The 20,880-nt window shown below is 40.4% G+C and overlaps 2 protein-coding genes across 3 annotated transcripts; both read right to left on the reverse strand.

Moving 5' to 3' along the window:
* Nucleotides 1-25: 25 nt before the first annotated feature.
* LOC147205810 (guanylyl cyclase inhibitory protein) lies at nucleotides 26-2,893 on the reverse strand. Its single transcript, XM_086108478.1, has 4 exons — nucleotides 1,287-2,893; nucleotides 756-867; nucleotides 560-663; nucleotides 26-229 (listed from the first exon to the last, which is right to left on the reverse strand). Exons 1-4 carry the CDS (start codon nucleotides 1,355-1,357, stop codon nucleotides 91-93), a joined length of 426 nt encoding a protein of 141 aa, XP_085964604.1. The 5' UTR covers nucleotides 1,358-2,893; the 3' UTR covers nucleotides 26-90.
* Nucleotides 2,894-3,043: 150 nt separating this feature from the next.
* Nucleotides 3,044-19,144, reverse strand: bmal2 (basic helix-loop-helix ARNT like 2). 2 transcript variants are annotated; one of them, XM_086108724.1, is made up of 17 exons: nucleotides 18,883-19,144; nucleotides 13,330-13,459; nucleotides 13,179-13,232; nucleotides 12,551-12,592; nucleotides 12,299-12,456; nucleotides 10,856-10,935; nucleotides 10,259-10,351; nucleotides 9,509-9,626; nucleotides 9,288-9,437; nucleotides 8,727-8,970; nucleotides 8,414-8,520; nucleotides 8,134-8,284; nucleotides 7,989-8,053; nucleotides 7,779-7,893; nucleotides 7,526-7,622; nucleotides 6,365-6,464; nucleotides 3,044-5,855 (listed from the first exon to the last, which is right to left on the reverse strand). In XM_086108724.1, the coding sequence occupies exons 1-17, from the start codon at nucleotides 18,938-18,940 to the stop codon at nucleotides 5,698-5,700; spliced, it is 1,920 nt and encodes a 639-aa protein (XP_085964850.1). In that variant the 5' UTR covers nucleotides 18,941-19,144; the 3' UTR covers nucleotides 3,044-5,697. The 2 variants fall into 2 exon arrangements, with proteins under 2 accessions (XP_085964850.1, XP_085964851.1); XM_086108725.1 differs by lacking the exon at nucleotides 10,259-10,351.
* Nucleotides 19,145-20,880: the final 1,736 nt, after the last annotated feature.

A 20,880-nucleotide genomic window follows, 5' to 3' on the forward strand; every position in this document is an offset into this window, starting at 1 on the left:
AATTGAATGCAGGCATCAATCTTCATAGTTCAGAACAAATTTATTTCTAGAAATTTCAATCCAAAATTGTTGAATAGACATAAATTCATGTCAATCATTGAGTCCCACTCCAGAGTCCCTCTTCAGGGGCCAATCCTCCCGAACTGTGCAGGGATCACATTCCAACATCTTTCTGATCCAGTCATCATCCAACGCTCCCTCTATGAACTCCTCCATACTGATGACAGCGCCAGACATAACAAGGATGGGCAAAGATTAAACAAAAACTAGCAGATAAGAGGCTCATAAAGATGTTACTACATTTCCCACTCGTGTTAAACAGACGTGAGCACACACCATTTAAAATGCCTAATAAGCCATTGCACACATTGCAGGTTGCCGTGGCAGTGTCACCGCTTTCGACATTAAACAAATTCCATACTGCAGACTATTATCATCGTTACATGACGCCAGCTTCTCATAAAATGGCTCTAACCTTCCCTTACTGGTATGTGCAATAAATAAATAAATATACTGTATATATATAGACATATAAATTTAATGTTCTCACTTCTCACCATTGTTGTCTTTGTCTAATCTCAAAAATATCTGGTCTGTGCATTCTTCAGCTGTTAGGGAGTTTGGTTCTGTTAAACCTGCTGTTTCATTCATCTTAAAAACAGCCTGGGAGCATGTGGAGGACACAAACAGGGTGATGTTAGGAATAACAGATTTAACATGAAAACAATTATACATACTCACACAGACACACACACCTGCATAATGCTAAGCATCTCCTCCCTTATGATGGCACCATCTCCATCTTTGTCAAAGAGCTTGAAGGAAGATAAATTTCTATTCATCAGTAGAACAGCTTTAAAAGCTAATCATCGTATAGTATGGACATTTCTAAAAATCGAACCCCCATCCAAAAATAAATGAAATAAAAGAATATATCAATCACGTTCAAGAGATTTTTCAGCTAAAAGTCACAGAGTTGTCAAGTTAAAATTGAGTAACTCAAAATTTGGCTACTGTGTGAATACGTTTAGTCTTATTACTATTCGACATGTAGCAAGAAAATGATGTGCATAAGATTTGAGACATTATGCAAGGGCTGCAGATAACATTTTTCGCAAGTTACCATATCAAGAAAAAAAAAAAAAAGACAGCAAGGCAGAGAAGCACCCCGGTGATGAGTAACATACATTACGTTGTACCTTTCTTGCATTGATACAGTCGTTGGTTTTATGAATTTTATGTTGATAATCATGTTATACATACATTCAAAAGCAAAGAGACACTACCTGGACCATTCGTAGAGCTCTGTAATATAAGACTCTCCTCTCCAGCGAGACATGTTTGCGGCCTGGCCCATTCTGTGAAGCAATCAGTGTGAATTGAGCCTTCGCATCGGCACGACAAACAAATCCCAGTTTAGAACAGCCTGACTACAGTGAGTCTGAAAATGACTAAAAGCTAATCACCTCAGTGGGTCGAGTCAGCCTTTTTGCAGATAGCAGCATGGAGAAAACTCGAAATGAAACAAATGATTGCAGTGCGGATGGTCACAAAGTCTTTTGCATTCAACTCTTTCAGCAGGATGATACTGCGTACAAAAATGAAGTCCTCTACCAGTCAGTTTTAGCTACTCTTGCTTAAACCTTTTAGGAATAATTATTCCTAATAAAAGCAAGCAAGTGAAAGTTTTTCATCAGTCCCAATTCATCCCAATTCAATCAAGTTTTCACTTGCTTGCCGCGAGAGTGGCTGCCTTTACAGCCGCTCCTATACTTTTTGTTCTTCACTTTCTTCCTTTCTGCTGCTGTAAATTGGGAATTTCTCCATTGTGAGACGAATAAAGGTTTTCTTATTCTTATTGTTATGAAGATTACTGCTGCCGCGCCCTTGCTTATGAACAAAATGTACAGCACCGGATTCCCCTCCGTTGCGTATCAACGTTACTGATCGAATTGTACATTGTTCTATTTCCGGAGGTATGGCATGGTCCGGAGCAAATGGTCAGAAAACATGTCTGGTAAACGGAAGCAAATCTCGCTGTCTGCGAAGGCCCAAATTGTCTCTCACTTTCGAAAAAGGAGTCTTCCAGACGAAGCTCAATCAAGACTACAACTTGGCAAAGTCAACGATTTCAACAATCATCCGTAATGGCAAAAAAATCATGGCAGAGTTCGAGGTCAACAGATTGAAAGAGGATCATAACGGGCATCTGCCCGGTTGGCCACATGGCCAGTCCAGTCGTGCCCACCACCAATGGCTTTTGTCCTTGCCACTCTCCATAAAGACCAGGTTTATGGAGTCCATGACTAATATTTGTTGGGTTTTTTGGAGGGGGAAAGATGAATACTTTTGCCTGTCCCAATTCATTTTTTTTTTTATTTGTAGATAAACAAAAAGGATATTCTCCTTTCAAAATATCAAAGCAAGGATGCAACTCGCGATTATTTTATTTAATCTGTTAATTGAGGGATTGGAGGAAAACAAATCCCTCCCATCATTCAAAAACAGGCCATATCACATTGACAGTGTAGAAAATGCACTAACATATCACAAAATAGGTAAAGATATGTTCAAAGTCAAAACAAATATTTCACTTTATATTTTGATTCACCACAAAGATGATCAGGCTTTCATGGAGGACTACATGAATTTAAGACTAGTTACTGTTGATAAGGTAAAATGTCAAGAATTTGGAGAATTTTAAAAGCTATGTAAACGAAAGGTGACCCGGTGCTCCTGTGGTTTGCGTGTCGACCTCACAGTGCAGAGGTGCAGGGCCCGATTCCAGCTCCGGCCTCCCTGTGTGGAGTTTTCGTGTTCTCCCCGTGCCTGCGTGGGTTTTCTTCGGGTACTCCGGTTTCCTCCCACATTCCAAAAGCACGCATGGCAGGTTAACGGAACACTCTAAATTGTCCCTCGGTGTGAGTGCGACTGTGGATGGTTGTTCGTCTGTGTGCGCCCTGAGATTTGCTGGCAACCAATTCAGGGTGTCCACCTCCCGCATTTAATGAGAAAAAAAATGCACATGGGATTATCCTCGGAGTTTAGTAAACTAACATTTATTAACAAAATGACCTGGTAGGAGATGCCACACTTGTTAATTGTAGCAGCAATATGCCATAGACAAATACAGTAAAGGCTTCCTCTCGAGCCAAACATGAAAGAGTAAATAAACTCGGAGTAGCAGGACGTGGCTGATAACAGTACCATATTTTACACATTTCAAATTCAAGCTCAAAGTTCATGCCCAGGGGCAGTCAGTTGTGTAAATGCTAACACGAACCAGTCAATCATGACATCATTAAAAGAGCCATGCAACTAGAAAAACAGATATAAAATCAAAACATGATACAGAGCAAACCAAATCTATGGTGTCACTTCAACAGAGTAAGAGGTAAAACATGAACCCTTCCTGCAAGGTTGACAATAATGGAAAAATGTAGCTCTACAATATTGCAAAGATTGAATTGGAGGAACGGACATGAGCGTGTCTAATTGACTAGCTTGCGTCGACAAAAAATCTCCCTAGCTCTGAAAATTTGGTCAGGTACTGAATATAGAATGAGAGATCACAGCGCCTGCTTTATTTAAATCATGACAGGCAAAACATGCCACGCAGTGTCAAGAAGTCCAATGCAGAGATGCATTTGAACATAATACAAGTAGCCCTACTTTCAGTCAGCTGAGGTGTCACACAGGAAAATAAAACATCGACTGGCTTATTGCATGTCAAAGTGGAAATGTCCAAAGGCACTTTGGACAAGAGCAGGAGCGTCCATGAGTAAAGATCCGCTATCTGTGGACCCTTCGTAATATCAAGCATAGGACAAGAGACACATATTAGTCGTCACAAATCACAAAAAGCTGTAATGATAAAACTTTCAACAGTCCTAAAAGGATTCCAGGGTGTACAACGACAGCATGGAGACATGGATTAACAATATATAGCTTGGCTGGTACTCAGTCTTTGGCCGTGTCAGTTTCAGTGACTGAAAAGTATACAAACAGCATGTGTGTATTTTAACATATCTCATCCTTCACCATGCACTGAAACACAAAAGGCCTTCATCTGCACACACGTCCACAAAATGCTCGATGATGATCAACGGTACATTTCACATATTGAAATGCAACCAAAGAAAAAGACAAAAAGTGTTGAAAAGGATTGAAACATGCCACTCTATCAAAGAGGAGGATTGGACCTGTCAGTTCCACCTTAATCTAAGTAATTAATTCCAACATCATGGTGAACGTGAGGACTCCATTCTGTTCCCGCACAATTGCCCCAGTGTACGCAGCAAGGTCCATAAAAGCATGCTTGGGTGAGTGGAAGTATGAACCCTGGCCTTTAAATGCAATTGCAGCATTGTGAGCAAGAGGGGCCTCTCTCGTGTCCAACATCATAGTCTCCAAAATCGCCTAGAAAACCTTCCCAGAGTAGTTCAACGTGTTATAGCTGCAAAGGGGTTGACTTACTCCTTGTACTGTATATGTAATGGCCAGGTGTCCACAAATATTTATGCCACAATCGTGCGCACGCTTTAGTGTGTTGTAATTTGAGGCAACTTCAAACGCATGTAAAACCCTCTGGTTCAACAGCTGTACAGTGAGACATAAGTCCCCAATGTCCCACACAAGCCATTCACGTGTAGTGTGTCGTGTGCAATGTCAACCGTGGACTCAACAACATGAGGTAACTCCAAATGAAGGACTCATTCAAATGTCAGATCACAGTACAGCAAGAGAAATTCATCTGTATCGTCACAGGAAAACGGGCCATTCTTGAAACATTTATGGAATGCATGATGACTGCATAATATTGTCCCTTAAACCTCTGAATAGATGACTGCCACTGATATAACATGAATAAAAACCTAAACGCTGCTGATTATAAAGCAGACCACAAGTATAAAACACAGTTGCACATGTGAACAAAACAGTTACATATTTCAAGTTTAAGTATGTATGGGAATAATGTCAATGGTAAATACTGCTACAGCTGCTAAGAACTGTGTGAATATATTGTATGTTAAAAGTGGGTGGCTTTTTTCCCCACCAGTCCTGAGTATTCACCTCTTATACTATCGCACTCAAAAAATAAACTATATCATAGCTTTAATAAGACAGATATGAGGTGATTGCTGAGTCAGTGTGTCTTAATGTCTATTATGAATTGCACGTGTGGGTACTGCAATGATCACAAACTCACAGGGAGTTATAACGGTGACAAAAACTTCTGCTCTGAGGCAAAAGTAGGAAGGGCGAGCTTCACAAACATGGGAGTAGCATCGCTCCATTTTTAACAAAGTTCATTATAAAAAAAAATGTTTTAAATCAGTGCGTTTTTTTTGCATCACTCCCATCCTGTATTCAAGTGTAGGTGTAAAACATAAGCAGGACTCCCAAAGCACTGTTTGTTTCGACAATGTCCTTTAGACATAATGCATTTGCCGAGTGTGTGAGGTGTCACTGATGATGAACCAGTCAATGATCATTCTCCATGGCAGGCAGATTGCGGTAAGGCTTTGGAGGCACATGTATATCCTCCAGAGAAAAGCTGGTGTTCCTTATCAATGGCGACACAGTTGCCGGTTAAAAAGAGTCGCTCACACAGCTTATAAAATGATTGATGAATAAATATAATTCAGAACCTGACAGAGCATTTCTGTCATCGTCTCGCCTTTCAACTTCTGGATTCTATAAGGACCAGTGCATCGCTTCAAAGTCCTCGCCTTCACCTAGGTTGGAGTCTGTCTCCAGGAGTCTCATGATCACTGCCATAGCTGCTTCGTCATTGCTAAGACTCCCAAGGCCCGGTGCAACCACGCTGTCCAGGTCTATCTGTGAGTTGTCCCCTGCGGTGGGTTCAGAGAAACAACAAGCTTATTGAGGTGCAAAGAATTTGGATTATAAAGACCATTTCTAATGGTATGTTTACATGACAATGTTGTGAATACACAAAAGCCTCAGGTTTTAGAAAAGGTTTGCAGACTGGCGAGAACGCTGATGACGAAACTACTGTTTACCGAGGGGGATACTGTCAAGAGAAAATGTTAACCCTTTAGTAGGCAAGAGACAGAACAAGCACTTTGAGATTCATTAAATAGATATAGAGACAGATACAAAATTCATTAAAAATGTTCATGGAAGTGCAACTACAACCATGCTGCTCAGAAGCATCTGCCTATTTCTTCTTAAACAAGGTCAGAAATACACACCAAAGGGGCAGGAAACATCTGGCTCATGCAACTGCTTTCAAAGGTTTGCATTTTCTGGCTCCAAAACACAGTTGTGTAAATGAATGACTATTGAGTTTAAAACTGTGTTGATGAAATGACCTCCAAAACAGGATTATTGAATGTACCCATTAGTGTTTCCCCTCCAGGAAATAGAGCTCCCTGGGGGTCTTCTTCTGAGTTGGACTTTTCGGGGATCTCCATGTCTGTCGCGTCCCCGTTTGGCACCTAGACAGCAAAAGGCATAATGGTGCAGGATAAAGTGATGAATCTGAGGGAGCTAAATCTAATTTGACAAGATAGATGGTAACAAGTCAAGTACAACTTTATTGTCAAATGCGCTGTATGTGCAATTTACAGCACAGATTAAATTTCTTCCCTCTCAACCAGACAACAAGAGGAGCCGCTGCGGGTGCCCGCGCCGCCATCAAAAAAACATCCATCCATCCATTTTCCGAACCGCTTGATCCTCACTAGGGTCGCGGGGGTGCTGGAGCCATCCCAGCTGTCTTCGGGCAGTAGGCGGGGGACACCCTGAATCGGTTGCCAGCCAATCGCAGGGCACACAGAGACGAACAACCATCCACGCTCACATTCACACCTAGGGACAATTTAGAGCGTTCAATCAGCCTGTCATGCATGGTTTTTGGAATGTGGGAGGAAACCGGAGAACCCGGAGAAAACCCACGCAGGCCCGGGGAGAACATGCAAACTCCACACAGGGAGGCCGGAGCTGGAATCGAACCCGGTACCTCTGCACTGTGAAGTCGACGTGCTAACCACTGGACTACCGGGCCGCTCAAAAAAACATAAAATGACAAAATAATATAACACAAAAGACACAGACAGTCGTGCAATATACTACATGAAATTACTTAAGCACTGTAATTCAAAAACAACAACTTAAATTACAGGTAGTGTACTTTCTAATGGCATACAATCAAGCAATGTTTTGTAAAAGTGCAGGAACAACAAAAATAAAAACCTTGAAAAGGTTATCATCAAATCAACAAATGTGTGTTCCACTACTAGCTACAAGTCTAAAATAGATATAAGTTTTTAACTCATTCAGTACCAGCCAATTCTAGACCAAGTCTGAAAAGACGTTTAAAGACGTCTTTGGGAGTGAATGAGTTAAACAATATTTTTTGTCCGCTGAAGCCTGAAACAGTTTTTTTGCATATAAAAAATTCATGTAACCGATGAAAGCAGTGCTTTATTTGCTCATTTAAAGGAACCTGAAGGTATTGTCAAACTAATTTTGAAAGAATAGTATAAAATGTACTCACATTGTTGTTGGCTTGGTTTTGAGTAGTTGTGAGAGGAGATTTGTCCTGTGTCAGACTAAATGGGCTCCCGTTACCACTGGAGGGTGATGAGTTCATTCTAAAGCAGAACAGAAAGTGTCAACTTAAAATCATAGCAGACATTTGTAACAACTGGAGAGAGAGAGAGAGAGAGAGAGAGAGAGAGAGAGAGACAGAGAGAGAGAGAGAGAGAGAGACTAAGAAAGAAAGTATGCACCTACGTATGAGTCCTCACCTGTTAAAGTCAAGCAGCTCATTGGCAATCTGAGTCCCAATGGTTCCAGCATATATCATTGTACCGGGTGTTGTTGAGATGCCTGGTATAGTTGGAAGAGATTTCCTTACATCCTCTGAAATAAATGAGAGATAACCGAAAATGTACCTTCAGCAAACTTTTAAAACTCAAATACCGCTTCACAACACAGTATAAAAGATTTAAATTGACCTCCTTTAGCTTTAGATGACTGTTCAGTCTTGTTCCCTGCCCGACTTGTTCGACTGTGATCATGCCTGTAGTGAGAAAAGGGAAGAGCGCGGATGAAGGTGCAACGCCTTTGCAATAAACATTTGTGTGTGACACATCTACTTACGATATGACTGTATTTGTTGACACAATATATTCAACTTCTTTGGTCCATGGATTTACAAAACTATACCACTGACTTTGTAGCGTAACAAAGGAGCCATATTTTGTCTTAAACTTGTAGTGGTTGGTTTCTATTTTCTCTTTACTTCGCAGTGCTGGAAGTGGGAGAAACAGTCAGGATTAGAAGAAAGGAATTGTGTTGTCATGGTTCCTCCACCTAACGACCCCCCCCCTCCACAATCGAGGAAAAGGGATGTAACTAACTAGCTCGAAATTTAACTGACCTTTTCGATGACTGTCAGCTAAATGCGGTAAGTCGTCTTGATGGAAGTACTCATAGCATGAAGTGCCAAGCAATTCTTGGGGAAGGTAACCAAGAATGGTTGTTGCTCTATGAAGAATCATGCATTGTTAGAATCCTACTTAAGTCATAACAGTGTACATTCATGTGTAAAAGCAATGAAATATGACTCAAATACCCAAAGTGAATACAGTACCAATATTTGGCACTAAAGTAATTGAAAATGGCTGATTTGATAACGCGTGTAGTGCTGAAGCCCACTTAAAAAGAGTTGAAGCACTCAAATTCCAGTTTACCTTTGATCAACAAAGGTGAACTTGCCATCCATGGTATAGCGTGTGATGAACTCTGTGGGTTTGACCCGGAAATCGCCATTAACTTGGGGAGACGAGTGGGAGTGGATGCGCCCAACAGCGACCAGACAGCTGAAGTGAGAGCTATCCTGTTTATCTGCGTCACCCTCGCCCTCTGCTTCCAGCTGACTGGAGTGCCAGCTGCGCATGTAGCCTGTACAGTGGACTGTACAGTATTTCTGCGACTCTAAGTACAAACAGATACTGATCAGATATAAATAATACTGTATGTCTTGATCTTTTTGCACATGCACGTCTACTTAATAGGCTACATAGAGCATTTTACATCAGACCATAAGTAAATGCTTGTTTCAATAAAGCTTATTTATGGTCAAGGAAGGCTCAGGCTTTTTGCCGAACCGGCCTGCTTTCACCTTTCAGAGTTCACATTCATTGTTCGTGGAGCGAGATACTCAACCTGCTACTAATGAAAAATTAGTCTGCTTTTGTTGTCCATTGCTAATCTCTTCTCTCTGACTACTTGAAACAGAATCATTTCACTACCTTTCTTTTTGGAGGTGCTGGCCTGCAATTCCTTCTCCTCAAGTTTCACAAAGTTTTTGTTGCACTTCATGCGACAGAAGAAGGAGCGGCGTGCACCTGAACACAGTCGTGCTGCACCGACTGGGAGGTCAGCCTGGACCTGCAAACCAGCTGTAGATACAATAATTTCACCAACTGTATGTTCTCACACACGCTTTGAGAAACAGAAAAAATCATTTTACTTTTTGCATCTATTAGCCGCTCCCGTGGGTACAGATCAGAGGCTGAGAGCTGCTCCTTCAGTTTGCCTATATCTTTAGGATGCACGTAATCAAAGAAGCTCTGTCCGATCAGTTCCACCTGCAGGGAGAAGAAAGAATTTACCAATCCGACCTACTACCCTGTGAATTTACTCATGTTATTACGTCAGTTGGTTGCACAAAAATAAATAAATAAAATAATAAAAATAATCATCCGGATCTCAAATGTTCTTTTTTTTTTTTTAAGGGAACTATACAACAACTCACACCCTAGCGCACACTTGTGAATCTATAAATTAATGAGAACTGTAAACAGAAGTCACGAGAACAAAAAATGTAATTATATTTCTACTGCAAGGTAAAAGCTTTTTATATACAGACCAGGCACAACATTGTGAAACTTGCACAATATGATATCCAATATAAGAGTTTCATCATTGTTTCTGCCTTTACCAAAATATACATTTTAGATCGACACCATCAATTATTAATTTGGCAACATGCTTATTATTGTGGTTGTAGATCGCAGTCATGTTGAACAGCACTGCATCATCAGAACAGAACAAATACAATAATTTAATAAAGCTCTTCTTGTATTGGATATGTTGGTACTGCTGTGGTCATAATGTTGTTGCTGGTTGATGATGTGTATTCTTTTTGTGTGTGTGTGTGCCCCCATTATGTGTGTCAGGAGATTCACAGGTAGAGTAAAAAAAAAAAAAAAAGTGTTACCCGACTATAATTTAATATCTTCGTGATGGACTCAGAGACAAAAACAATTTTCCCACGATCACAGCTGACTACAAACAGGAACCCATCAGCAGCCTGCCGACAACAAACAAAAGAGAAGATCTGAAGGGTATGACATTGTCAAGATACTATAACGATGTCAGTGAGACTTTACAGTACATATGAAAATCACTGCAGCTCCTGACTTAGAATTAGTGGTGCTCCGATCAATCGGCCACCGATCGTGAACAGACTATTTCTGTGGAAAAGTATGTGATCGGCATGTATCAATGAATGCCTTTCATCGCCAATGAAAGGCCAACCGGACACCAGCCTGTGTGCAGCGTAGCGGCCACTCCCGCTTTCAATAACACTCCACCGGCACGCAGCAAACCAACCAAACAGGCTGCCATGTAGAGCTTTTATGTGATTTGAGAATGTGTAATCTATGTGATTGGTGCCGAAATCGGTTTTCAGACCATTTCACCCATGGATGATCGGTATCAGAAACAGCAGCATAAAACCCTGATCGGAACACCCCTAATTGGAATAGAGAATGACAAGTTAGTGCAAATAAAGTCAGATGTCAGGGATTTTTACCTTCAAGATAAGGTGTTGGAGCTCCTCATCAGGCAAGAACGATGGTTTGTAGTTAGTGTCAGAAAAAGAGCTTGCAGAACCTGAAATGTAGGAGAATTCAAAATCATTCAAAAATGAGTGTTTTCTTCTTTGTCTACTGTTGGTCAGGGCAGGTCAGAGCCCAGTGACAATTGGCTTCCCCAAAATTATCGGAGTGACATATTTCTTTTGTGTAACAGTACAATTTTTGCTGCTTCTTCCATTACCACTTCCATCACTTCAAATCTCATTTTTCGCTTACGGTGTTTTCCCAATACCCCAAAAAGCACAAAACCCACTTTTAAAGGTCAGGTGTGAAATAAACTTGGCCACCCATCTTTACAGTAATACTTAGGGCGAATAAAACTATTTCAAGCATACTGTCATTAATTTTTTTTAAATGCAACCCACCCAGGTTTATAGTTAGACCTTATAGTTAGCAATGCGCTCAAAAACGAAAATGCTTTTGTTCTGCAATCTCCGGCGAGAAACGTCTTTTACAGAATGACGTTGATTTTCCTATTAATTGCTCTTTGCCATTGTTAAAGTTATCCGGCGAAATGCCTCGGCGCTGTGTGGCGATGCACATTCAAGCAAATAGTTTTCATCTGCTGCCTACACGGTGTGCAATCAGGTAAGATTGGGTGAACACAATTTTGGCACCTGTTGTGTAGCATGTTAGTAAATCAGGCCCTTTGAGTTTTGTTCTCAGCCCTGCTATGGCACGAAAGGATCCTGCATTTCTTCCTTCTCTGGTCAGGAGCTGAAGTGTGAGAAGATGATGATGACCATTCAGGGAAAGATAAAATTCCTAGATATGCTTTGGGAAGAAGAGTTATGCGACTGTTGTATTAAGAGTGTTGTATTCCTTTCCTTCTCAGCATAACCTCTTCTGGAAATCAATACCTGAGGCATTACTGCCATCTCTCTGTAGGCACAGCACACAGCACTCACAGTAATAGTATGGTATTGTATTGTATTTTCGATACATTTTAGGCTTGCCATTTCTTATCTCTTTTTAAACATGTTTACAATGTTTTTTTTAAGTGTATAGAAAGGATCGAATAAAAATAATAAATCATTCTAACATATTTCTTTGGACTCACTATATCTCAGATTTTCACCTATTCCAGGTGGATCTGGAATGAAACATATCCACTGCATAAAACCGTGGTTAAGTCTAAATCCTATTCATAAATTTCACCCTTCATTGTCTTCATGTTGTAGGAAATAATGAGTGGTGAAACTGTTAAAACAAGCAAGCGAGAACAATACAGGCTGAAGTAGAGGCCTCTGACACCTGTTCAAGCCAAACATCCAAAACACAACTGATACTATATTTATAGGGAATCAAAATCATTCTTTGAATTTGTAGCTGGGGTCAACCACACAACTGTAGTTGTGATTGTAAGTAATATCTGGTACCTCTAAGGGATTTGAGGTGCTGCACGGCCATTCTCAGCACAGTGAGTTTGTCCAGCTTCCGAGACATTGGGTTGCATGTTGGAATCAAGTCTGACAGCTTGTCAATTAGTGTGTTCATTTTGTCCCGCCTTCTTTTTTCTATTTGGCTGTGTGGTTCTCTGCAAAGACAAACAATTGTGTTTTATTTTCCACCTTTAGCACAACATCACACTTAACGTTTCTTAATGCAGTGTAAGAAGTGCTGTTTACTACCTGAAACATTTCATTTTGGCATGTTGATCATCTCCGTCTGAGCTGTAGACAAGACAAAAATTTCAAATAGTGATTTCAGTTCAGGGGTCTATCCCACCTACTGGCCAAAGAAAGCTGGGATAGGCTCCTGCACGCCCGCAACCCTTGTGGGGGTAAGTGGATTAGAAAATGGTTGGATAGATTTTAGTAACTACGTGTACTGTTGTAATCTTTGTCTTAAATATGTAAAGTATAAATACTGTTTATATATTTTAAACATGCTGGTAACCACATACACTAAAATTCCTAAGGGGTGGGGGCAAATCCTACTTTGTGTTTCTTTCTGCTTTTGGGGGGGGGGGGGGGGGGGGTTCTGATCCCCATTAACTGCGAAAAAAAGAGGGATTACTATCCTGTGCATATAAATGTTCCTTTTGCATATTGGCCAGACAATGGGTTACCAGCCTAAATATTGGACATCAGATGATATGTCAAGGTTGTTTATAGCCACCAATATTGGGATCAGCCCCAAAACTCCCGGATCGGTTGGGCTTTAGTATATACAGTACGTATATTCAGAGAGAGAGAGAGAGAGAGAGATAGTGTAGATACACATGTGCACACACACATATATACAAGCAACACCTACTCGTTTTGGTCCTCTTCCATGTCAGCGTTGATAACAGTGGTCAATCTTGTTTCCCTAAGAAGTTGAAGTAATCATAACAAGACACATCATTGGCAGCAATTTGACTCATGCATGTTTCGAAGAAACACATTGAAAGCATAGTCATACTTACTGGTTGTCCACACTGCCCTTTCGCTTCCGCGGCATCTCCATGCTCAAAGACATGCCAACCATTGAGGATGGAGTCATCAGGCTGGGTAAAGGGTCGCAGTTCATTTGGTTTTCCTCAGCCAGTACATCTTCTGGGGAATAAAAAAAATAGAGCAGGCTGCAGGTGGATGGAACTGCTGGAGCATTTAAAATATATTTTTTTAATCTTTATTGAACACGTCTGGTCGCAATGGAACGCTACATGAGGAAGCGTCACTTCCTCGTCTAACGGAGGAAGCGTCACTTCGCCATGTAAGGAAGGCGAGAGGAGTCGAGTGGCGCATTCAGTGCGTTCAGTTTGGTCGAGAACGGATTTTCGGTCGTAATCCGAGGCATTAAATTTTTTTTAAAATTTTGGGTTGAAAACCGATTTGGTCGAGAACAGAGACGTTCGAAAACCGAGGTTTGACTGTAATTCATACTAAAAGATTATGGTAACATTGTATATTATATATTAGGGCTGTACAATAAACCTAAATTTAATGGATTATGGATTTCGAGTGCTCTAAAATGTGATATCGCAATCTTTAAAATGAGATCGAAGAAAAACAATTCATGTGCAGAACGACATGTTGCGTTTACGAATTCCAGATGTTGTCAAAGTACCCTGAATACATGGTGTATTCAGGGTAGCAGGCATGAATGTGATTCCACCGTCCGGTAAGCTCTATGCTGTTTAATAACCGCCCAGTTGCTGTTTACTGTAAAACTAAACACACAAAAAGAATTACCGGTACACACATTGTACATTTAACCACAAAACCTGCTTTATCTTTAAAACGCCACGAGCTGCTAATGCTAAAGTCAATGTAATATCGAGGGTTTCAACATTTGGGGTAATAGTGTGATTCCATGCCAAATCACCGAGTAGGTTTAAACCAATCTTTTTTTTTTTTTTTTTTATTTTGATGAAACCTGCTATACTTGTTGATAGTAATGGCACAACACTAAATCTCAAATTGTGGGTCAATCGGCCCAAACTACAACTCCACAAATTTTAATATTTTTGGCAAAAACTGGAGTGGAGTCTCTGCATCTTCTGGGTCAATCTTCACAAAATCTGAATTTCTGGAAAGGGAATTCAACAAGAAATCCACATCCGCAATCTTTTAGAAGACTGATGCATATTTTGCTAACTATGCCTTTTGTCTTATAGTTTACCTTTGAAATTGACCTTGTGGACCTGGTGACCAGAACAAAATTTACAGTTGCTCAGGGCTCAGATAACAAACAAACATGGCCCAGCTTGAGAAAACAGGTGAACCGTGATTGGTTGCTGCGGCGATTAAAGCCTTTTATCTGCCATGATCAGAATGCAATGAAGCTAGATGACATGCTAGCAGGCCAAGTTCTATCACTGTAGGGAACGCAAGCGATTACCAGCTAACAAAAGCACACGCGCTTCAATTGCCATGACACGATGAGGTGCAGCTCAGTGACACTGCTGGGGGTGACGTTCCCATCGGGCAGTGCATGTTTATTGAAAATAATAATTGTATTGCATTTGATTTATATGGTGCTTTTTTTTTTTGCACACAGACACGTTACAAAATAAATGCACTAAAATTTGGCAACAAAAACAGTCAACATAAGAATAAAGACAACAACAAAGGCAACATTATAAAATAAAAGAAAAGCCAGTTTGAGTAGGTGGGTTTTGAAGAGGGATTTGATGATATTAACTACCGTACCTCATTTCTTTACCGATTTCTTTATTCATTTTTTTTACTGACATCTCAGTTGCTGAAACATCTTGTTCTAATCCTGTTCATGTTCTCTAGACTGAGCAACGGGATGTTGAAATCTTGGGGTAACTGTGAATGGCATAAATCACCTGCTGTTGTCTCATTAGGCATGGACACCTACTTTACTTTCCACAGCTCCATAGCAAGGAACATGAATTATTAAACAAACCGTGGATGGGCTCTCCTTCAATTCCCTCCAATGAAAAGACTAATCCTAGTTTGCCGAGCATTCAAAGAAAAGCTTGCATGTGAGAATTTAATTGGCCACAGATGTGGAAGAGTAAATGCAGGCACTGCCAGCGGGATACGAAAGCCTCGCTTTGGATAAGGCGCTCCCAGGCAACACATGACACATTGCATATAGTACACTCCCTTGCTCCTCTCTTATGTCTTACATTTTTAAAATGTTGTCCACTTCAACAAAGTTACTTTTTTTTTTCAAAAGAAAAAACATTTAGCCATGAATCTTCCACAGCAGAGGTTTCCAAAAGACTGCATACAAATTGTATGTGGATTGTAGTGCTTTCACAAGGTTGAGGAACTTTGGAGGCAGGGGCTTCACTGGTAAACAAAATTGATCTGATGATTGTGATGTTTAAAATGTTCACAGCTACTCAGGCATCTAACCAACTACTGCTTAGATTTGAGAGGTTTTCATGAGATCACCCCACTAGTCTGTTGGCCTTTCTGGAAATGTTTTTCATGGCAAAAAATGGCATTATGGTTAGCAGGTTTGTCTTTCTAAAATATCAGAATGAAGGCTGTTTCCCACAGCCTTCATCTAGTACATACATAATAATAATAATAATAGATTTTATTTATAAGCGCCTTTCAAGACACCCAAGGACACTTTACAATAACAAAAAACACAAAACAATACGGGTTGAGCAGCGGCAGCCAAAACGCGCCAGCGTTCACTCAACCCGAAAGTCAGAAAGAAACAAGGGATGGAGAGGGGGGGGGGGGGGGAAACCACGCTCGTACATGCAACATTTCATGACATTGAAGTTGACTATAATAATTCAGTTCCATTCGATTCTGATTTTATTTCATTTTAAGTCATTACAATCCAATATCGATTAATATACATGCATTTATGGAACATCAATGAGTTTTAAATGTGATTAAAAAAAAACTCCGCAAACATTGAATTTAAAATTAAATTGTGCAGAGGCATAACTGGTGAATGTATTTTGTTTGTTTGTTAATAAAAGTAAGACGTGATAAAGTGTATAAAGTGTTACAAAAATATTAACATCAGCAAGAATGAGATGAAAATAGGTCCTGTCAGAAATCTGTCTAAACCAGCAGTATTTATTTATATAAGTTTTAAAACATCAGTTCACAAGTAGCCATAATAGCTGTTTCCACGTTTGTGTTGCAACTGTACCCAGTGTGTGAGTGTTTGTGATGCAGGGAGGGACGTGGTGAGTCTTTCAGTTACTTGTGAATTAGGGGCGCGTTCAGAAATAACTTCAGAGCGTGTACTGGGTCACAGCAACTTTTCAGAGTCCACCAAAAAACAGCGCTAAACGCTCCGATCGGGGACATTGTGCGCCAGTGCTGGCTGTGTTTCGGCAATTAAAGAGAGTGGAGCACACTCTACCTCTCACACTCAATCCCAGGGCAGTGCATAGACGTCACCGTGAATTTCCGAATGCATCTTAGATGCAAATAGGTTAGTTAGCTTGCGGTTCTTCTCAGGAACACCCCCCCCCCCCCCCACACACCTCCCACACACACACACACACAGTCCTAATTGATATCACATTACCCGGTCACCGTCATTTAAATATGTGATTCAATAGACAGACAAAAATATGAAAATAAAAATATTTTTAAAACTAATTCATATTAGAAAAACACAGAGTCGCGCTAAATATTTTGAGGTTAGTCCAACTGATGACATGTGATCACGTTAAGCATGACTGATATTGTAGCAACTCAGTCCTTGTCACAGTGAGACAACAAAAAACTGAACTGGCTTAGAAATCAATTGAATGCACTGTCTAAATATCAAATGAGAGCAGACAAAGACAATGTATGCATCATCCATAGTTCTTCCCCATAAAGTCTGACTCAAAAGACAAGTTGCGTATGCAACTGATATTTTATCAACTGCACTGGTCAGAACAGACAGATCTTTTCCTATATTGCAGTAAACCACATTTCTCATTCTATCATCATGCTTTCCCTTGTAACTATCACTGGTTAGCTTCTGTGAGAGCATCACAAAACACTCAAGGAAAAGGCAAAATACATCCTGACAGCATTCACTAAACTTGAGTCTCAATCATGTCATGCAATGTTTTCCTTTTTCAGACATATTCTTACAGAACATTTTGGTTGAACTTTAAAATGGCATTCATTCCGGACTTTGACTGAGGAGGTTGCGCAGGAAATGCCTCAAATATTCCTGTTTCAGATTATTTAACTTGGTTGGCAAGTGGCAAGAGGGTGTTTTTGGAAAGTGAGCAGCCCATTTCATTTCAGCATGGGGAAAAATTATTTGGAACTTCCGTTGTAAAGGGACATAGAATTTTCCAACCTACAGAACATCATCACATGTTCAGATAATTTATCTTTCACTCATAACATTGTAATGTAAGCACTATAACAAATAAAGAGGTCTTGAGCATTTCCTACGTGATTACTGAGTCGTTGCTGTTATGTTATGCTTCTTACATAGCTGGCATAGCACCGTCCCTCCAAAACACAAACCTGAGCAGGATTCTTACCGTTCAGCTGACCTCTCGACAGCATTTTACTTCCACCCGAACTATAAAATATGAGTAAAGATGTAACTTCAATGAAAATAAAAGTAGAAATTATTGAAAGATCAGGATAGTGGCCCAAGAAGTAAATTGAACATTACATATATTGTAAGACCAGTGACCTTTAAAAGAGACAACAACAAAAAAAAGGGGGGGGGGGCTAACAAATGGTTCATTTGATCCATGTTTCAGCAGGAAAAATCATTGAGATACAGTACTGTAATTACTGCTTACATGCATTTCAAAATGTGACTTATACAGTATTTCCTTATATTAGTGCATTGTGGACAAGACCAAAACAAAGCTGTTGGGCCTTTAAAAAGTTATGTTAGAGTCTTTTAGGCATGTTTGGAAGAAATGTCGAATATTTCTCGATGGTTGGCAAGCGTTCGTCAACGTTCGGTTTAATACCCACAGCGTTGTGGTTTTGCTAACTTTAAGCCGGTTGCTCGTCGGTACCAATAATTGCATGGAAGGGCAAACTAGTTCAATGGGGCACATAGGACAAATGTCACGTTTGCATTAGTCGTATTTAAAAGAGAACGAGACCGTAGTGTATTCCCTAGCACGGGTTACTGGAGTGCAGAAAAAAATCTCAAGTGGGTACACTTTTGAGAGCCGATAAACAGGCCTTGCTACAATGCTAAGCTAACATTCGCTTGCTTTTGCTCGTCTTTCAGGCTGCTGAAAACTAGCCTTTCATTTCAAATGCAATTTTGGCATTTGACAGGCCAACGCCGTCTTACGCCACACAATACTATAAAAATATGAAATATAGTTAAGCATCGCATTAAGCGCCGAAATGGCGAATTTGCTCTACTGATCTACTGACCTACTTTTGGTGGTAGCGCAAAGTTACGGTCACCCGTTTCGAAATAAACGAGCGCAACGACAACGGCTTATCAGGCTCGTCAGATACATACCAACAAGACAAGTTGGGCCAGAACGTAGGAGTGAGCGAACTGTGGGTGGGAAATGTATTAATAAGTTAATTACCTCTCATTTCTCCGTCCGTTGTGTCACCGCCGCCAGCGGCAGTATGCCTGGCCGCCATGGCTGGAGCCGGTGCGTTGGGGCCCAAGACTCCAATGCATAGATGCTCGAATTACGTCGGAGATTCTGCCTTTTGTCTTCGCGACCAACAAGAGGAGTTAAATAGACATCAAAAGATACATTGTTTTGAAGCTGTCGCGTTATTATACAATGAGCACTGGAGGATCGTATGTATCGTGGACAGTTTAGTGTTGTAAAAGCGCGGAAGAAGGGATGGCACTTGTCTCCTCCTACCGGATCACGACCATGTCTCCCTCTTGTCACACCACTCTTTTACAGTACCATCAGAACCCCAACACGCACAAAAAATCATTGGTTTCATTGTTAATCTATTCACGCGGTTAATTATCACTGTCAACTGAAAAAGCGTATTAAGATCAAGCTATGTCTTATCTATTCAGATGCCGTTGCAGATATTAAAGCTGGACAAGGATAAACTCCCATGCGCCATGAATACAGAATTCACAATGCTAACATACTGTAGTTATTGTAAATAATGTTATAATACTGTTATGTATTATTAGTCACTGATGGTTCAGTTCCTACTTCGTGATGTTGTGAATATGAATGTGATAGTCTACAGGTCAGTCTCCAGCACGGATGGGCACCCTAAATGTAGCAGGGGGCAACAGTTTTTCATGAGCGCCACGGCCTACTTGGGTACCACACAGGACCATGCACTTCCTAACCAGATGTATGGTCCACTATCCTAACCAACAACAAAGGTTGTGAAATAAGCACACGACATATTTTAAAAATCTAGTGCAAAGTACTCTCTCGCATAAACAAAAAATACCGGTACAAAATTGCTGAACAAGAAACCAATAATAAGAGCAAGAACACGTTTTGTACATTTTATTTAACAAAAATCAACTCTTTCAAAATTGTAATGGTATTGAGATGCAATGTTTGTTCCGCATGTTATTCCAAATCTGCAACAAAAAAAATGTTAGGCCTACTCATGTTGTAGTCCAGGTATAGTGCAACAGAAGACCCGGTCTTAGTGCAAATAAGACATGTCTGTCATCTAGTGGGGATTGGTGATATAACTTAAAAAAATTGGGATTTTGGCACCCATATATTCGTGAATCCATCCATCCATTTTCCCATCTGCTTTTTCCTCACAAAGGTAGCACGTATCCCAGCTGTCGTCGGGCAGTAGGCGGGGGACACCCTGAACCGGTTGCCAGCCAATCGCAGGGCACACAGAGACGAGCCACCATTCGCACTCACAATCACACTTAAGGACAATTAGGAGTGCCCAATGAACCTGCCATTCATGTTTTTGGAATTTGGGAGGAAAACGGCAAACTTGGAGAAAATCCACGCAGGTACGGAAACTCCACCCTGGAAGGCAGGAGCCAGAATCAAACCCTGCACCTCTGGATTGTGAGGCCGTCGTGCTAACCACTGTGTCGCCTATATTTGGGGATTTAAAAAAACATTTTTTTCACATTTTGGATTTATCATTTTGTCAATCATATGTTTGTAAAATTTGAATTAACATTTATTTCACTGCATCGAAACATTGTCACGCGCTTTATTTTTTCTTTTGAGCAGTGGACCCGTATTGTTCAAGTGCAACTTCTTTGTTGTTGTTTGTTAAAACAATTTGTTGTTTGCAAAAACAATTTCAGTTGTGTGTTTTTTGTTGAACCTACATATGAGAAGATGCCAACAAAATTGTCACCTAGTCTGTTCGATTGGGAAAAAAATTAAAATTTTTATTGTTGAATAATAAGGAGACAAATAATATAATATCCAATTGCAGAATTCAAACTACCAGTTCACAACTTAATAACTCTCAAATATGTGTGTTTGTCTTACAAAATTACTGCCGGTCAGAAGAGGCATGCATTTTACTGCAGTGATGTCAGGTCTGCATTAATCCCACAACACTTCTCACTCCAACCACTAGATTGTGTACTAGCACTGTTCAAA

This window comes from Hippocampus guttulatus, chromosome 4 (assembly GCF_054856545.1).
Source record: "Hippocampus guttulatus isolate MCC_2025c chromosome 4, RoL_Hgut_1.0, whole genome shotgun sequence".
Lineage (NCBI taxonomy): Eukaryota > Metazoa > Chordata > Actinopteri > Syngnathiformes > Syngnathidae > Hippocampus > Hippocampus guttulatus.

Excerpts from the sequence above, each read along its gene's own strand:
- LOC147205810 (XM_086108478.1), bottom strand. The coding sequence starts at position 1,357 with ATGGGCCAGGCCGCAAACATGTCTCGCTGGAGAGGAGAGTCTTATATT. Across the intron at positions 868-1,286 it reads GAGCTCTACGAATGGTCCAG|ATTAGCTTTTAAAGCTGTTC; the intron begins GTAGTGTCTCTT and ends TACTATACGATG. Across the intron at positions 230-559 it reads AGATTAGACAAAGACAACAA|CGCTGTCATCAGTATGGAGG; the intron begins TGGTGAGAAGTG and ends TGTTATGTCTGG.
- bmal2 (XM_086108724.1), bottom strand. The coding sequence starts at position 18,940 with ATGGCGGCCAGGCATACTGCCGCTGGCGGCGGTGACACAACGGACGGA. Across the intron at positions 13,233-13,329 it reads AAGGGCAGTGTGGACAACCA|GGAAACAAGATTGACCACTG; the intron begins GTAAGTATGACT and ends TCAACTTCTTAG. Across the intron at positions 12,593-13,178 it reads ATGGAAGAGGACCAAAACGA|CTCAGACGGAGATGATCAAC; the intron begins GTAGGTGTTGCT and ends TCTTGTCTACAG.